This window comes from Alligator sinensis, unplaced genomic scaffold (genome assembly GCF_000455745.1).
Source record: "Alligator sinensis unplaced genomic scaffold, ASM45574v1 scaffold58_2, whole genome shotgun sequence".
NCBI lineage: Eukaryota > Metazoa > Chordata > Crocodylia > Alligatoridae > Alligator > Alligator sinensis.
Window position 1 is genome coordinate 739246 of NW_005842405.1, and position 3537 is coordinate 742782.

At 47.5% G+C, this 3537-nt stretch overlaps 1 protein-coding gene across 1 annotated transcript in view; it reads right to left on the reverse strand.

Annotated features, from left to right (window-relative positions):
- Positions 1–3537, reverse strand: part of ATP8A1 (ATPase phospholipid transporting 8A1) — a 188923-nt gene that overhangs the window by 62044 nt on the left and 123342 nt on the right. Inside the window, exon 25 of the mRNA XM_006029939.3 lies at positions 2227–2399. Within this exon, the coding sequence (XP_006030001.1) occupies positions 2227–2399 (173 nt within the window). The remainder of the gene's footprint in view (positions 1–2226; positions 2400–3537) is intronic.

The following is a 3537-nucleotide window of genomic DNA, read 5'->3' on the forward strand; positions in this document are numbered from 1 at the left end:
ACGACTCTCTGGGTGCGACCCTCCAGCCAATTCGCCACCCACCGGACTGTGTAGTCATCCAAGTCACAGCTTCTTAACTTGTTTACCAGTATGGTGTGGGATACTGTATCGAAGGCCTTCCTGAAGTCTAAGTATACAACATCAACCCCTATTCCTGCGTCCAGGCATTTTGTACCCTGGTCATAAAACGAGACTAGATTAGTCAGGCATGATCTACCTGCTACGAACCTGTGCTGGTTTCCCCTCAGCATAATTTGCCTTGCCGGGCTCTCGCAAATGTGAGCCTTGATAATTTTTTCAAAGGCTTTGCCTAGGATGGAGGCGAGACTGACTGGCCTATAGTTGCCTGGGTCCTCCTTCCTCCCCTTCTTGAAAATGGGGACCACATTGGCCCTTTTCCAGTCCTCCGGGACCTGGCCCGTGCGCCACGAGCGTTCAAATATTACCGCCAGTGGCTGTGCAATGACGTCAGCCCGTGCCTTCAGTACCCTCGGATGGAGCCCACCCGGGCCTGCCGACTTAAACACATCCAGTTCCTCCAAGTGAGACTCTGCACCATCTCAGGGTCTACACATGGTAGTCTGGCGCCATGCTGCTGCCCCTCTACAATCCCAGTGAGAGCCTTGTCCTGCCCCTCACTTAGGAACACTGAGGCAAAGAACTCATTGAGGAGTTCAGCCTTGTCCCCCCTGTCCGTCACCAATTGCTTCTGCCCATTTAGTGCTTAGGAATTTGAGAAATTAAGTTTGAAAAGATCCTAATAAAAAGTTGATCTTTTGTTTCCACCAACTTAAGTAACCAAATGCTCAGGATGCTATTTTTTAGGGCTGTGCGAAATTTCGAAGGGTGTTTCATTTCGAAGCTGTTTTGGTGCATTTCATGCTCAAAACAGTGAAATCAAAATGAAACAAAAGGCTTTGAAATGAAATGAGGACACTTGAAACTTTTTGAAAGTTTCAAACCGTTTCAAGTTTCAAAGCAGTCCAGTGGCGGGAGGCGGGGGAGAGCCACAACTGCACTCTGAGTGGCTCTGCCAGCCTCACAGAGCTCAGCCCGGTGGCAGGAGGTGGTAGGAGAATCAGCGGCAGAGCACAGCCCTCATTCCGAGTACAGCCCTGGCCAGCGGCTTTCCCTGCCTCAGCTCCATAGAGCTTCAGGGCCTCTAGCTGCCGGGCTGTGCTTGCCAGGGCTGCACTCCAAGTGACCCCACCAGCCCCATGGAGCTCAACCTGCTCTCCCAGTGCTGCTGGACTCCTCTCGGGGGTACAGGCCCCCAGATCTGCATGCGGGATGACAAGAGGCTGCCACTGCTGCCGCTGGCCCCAGGCAGTCTTCCTGGTGCTCAGCGCAGGCTGTGCCCAGAGCTGGTCCCAGGCAGCAGCGGCAGCCTCCTGTCATCCCACGTGCAGATCCAGAGGCCCGTACCCCTGGCAGGAGTACAGCACAACCCCACATCCTTCCCAGGGATGTGGCCCCCCAGACCTGCACGCGGGATGACAGGAGGCTGCCGCTGCTGGCAAGTGACACGAGTTTTGCTTTTAGCAGTTTGCGGTGCAGTTTCCCAGAAACCCCTGCACCTATCTCCTTGAAACATGACAGGCATCATGGCCTCAGGCGGGGATACCATCCCTGCAATTTTCATCCAAATCAGGCAAGACATGACAAAGTTATAGGCATTTTCATAATTCCCCATTATGGCCTATTGGCGAAACACGTCAAAACAGCGAAACAGTTTTGACAAAATGAAACGGAACAGTGCTTTGAAATGAAACGAAACACTGTCCCTTCAAAACAGAAGTCAAAATTAAATGGTGCTGTTTCGCACAGCCCTAGTATTTTTACTTTCTATTGTGCCTCTTGTTGGGTGTAATCTTCACCTCAGTGGAGAAATCTTATTCATGTATATACTCGTCCAAAAGGTGACCTCTCTCCAAAAAATAGAAGGGAATTGCTGGTATGGGTGAATAGACAGTATTGTGTCAATTAGGGCTTCAATCTTGTTGTATCCATCTTTTGGTGAGATCTTGCACTACTTTTCTTGTCTTGTTGTACACATTTACTAAAGCAATATATAATTTTAGCTGTAAATTTTTTATATTGCATGTGGTCTTTTCTCCAAGACAGGAAAACATATTTAACTTGATTGGAGTAGGAAACAAGTCTGGTCAAAGGTTAGTATTTTAAATTCTGGAGGGGTAACACCTTTCCCCTCCCTTCAGATCTTACCTGCAACAAATAACAGCTTTGCATGACAAAGTCAAATCCAGGAAATACTGTCTTACTCCAAATGTCAAAGCATACTTCAATGTTTTGCCATCAATTATAAGAGCAAAGTCATTTTCCTTCCTCAAAGCATCACCAAGATTACTGCAGTGATGGCTTAGGATCTCTCTTGTTCCCTGTTGTATAAAAAGATAGATTTTAATTATTTTTATTTGAATTTGCTGTTCCCTTTGAAAGAAGAATTCAAAGATCAGAAGAAAACACTTCCTTAATCCAGCCTCGATTAGAATTATTGCTCCAAATGAGAGGGTCTTAAAAACTAGGATTGTTTGCTTATAAGGCTTGTCTCCCTGGGCAGTTAGACATGTAACTGGGAATTAACGAGCCTGGGGTAGGGGTCGAAGGGAAGGAAGAGGCACTGAGCACCTTGTAGCAGGGGAGGGGAAGGGCTGGGGGAGAAAAGGGACAGAGGCAGGCCCCATGTGCTTACTTCTTTGCATAGGGATAGCTATTGCAGTGGTGGCAGCATGAGCTCCCCAAGCACAGGCTGCTACTACAGTGGGCCACTATTGCCAGAAGCTGCTATTCTGGACCCCCTTCTAAATCAGTGCCCTGAGATGGTCCTCCATTTGTCCACCCCTAGTTATACTACTGCTGGCAACCATTACCTCCTTTAAACTATGTAATGAACAAGGTGTTTTTTTTAAATGCCAACAGTCTAATAGGAAGCATTATTGAAGTAAGAAAACAAATATATACAGTAGCTATGCAATTTCATTAGCCAACTATTCTAGTAAAATAGGCACTCAGGTTATTCCAACCCTCATCCAGGGTGCTAGAGAAAGAAATGAGTGGAAGCTATAGAAGGCAGTTTGGGAATATTCTCTATTGAGCTTTGCTGGTGAAAGCTTTCTGAACTTCTGTGCAGAGGGCTTATATCATATGGGATCCTTATTCACAATGCTCAAAAGAAAAAAGTTGTCAGACATCTAAGCTGTTCAGAAAAATGAAAGCGACTATTTAGGGATTCCAAAGGCTAAGTGAATATCAAGCATCCAGTCATATTATAAACTAATTAATGTCCCTGTACTTTACCATCATATTAGGTCTCCATTTCTTAAAGGTGATGCAAGCATCAATTACATTTAAGTACAGTAGGTACCTATCTAGTACCTTAAAACCTGCCACAGGGGGGAGGCAGGGAGCAGCCCTGGCCCAAAGGGGAGGAGGGAAACAGCTCAGGCCTAGGCCCAAAGCGGCGGCGGGGGAGGCGGGGAGTGGCCCAGGCCCCGGCCCGAAGGGGAGGGGGGGGGG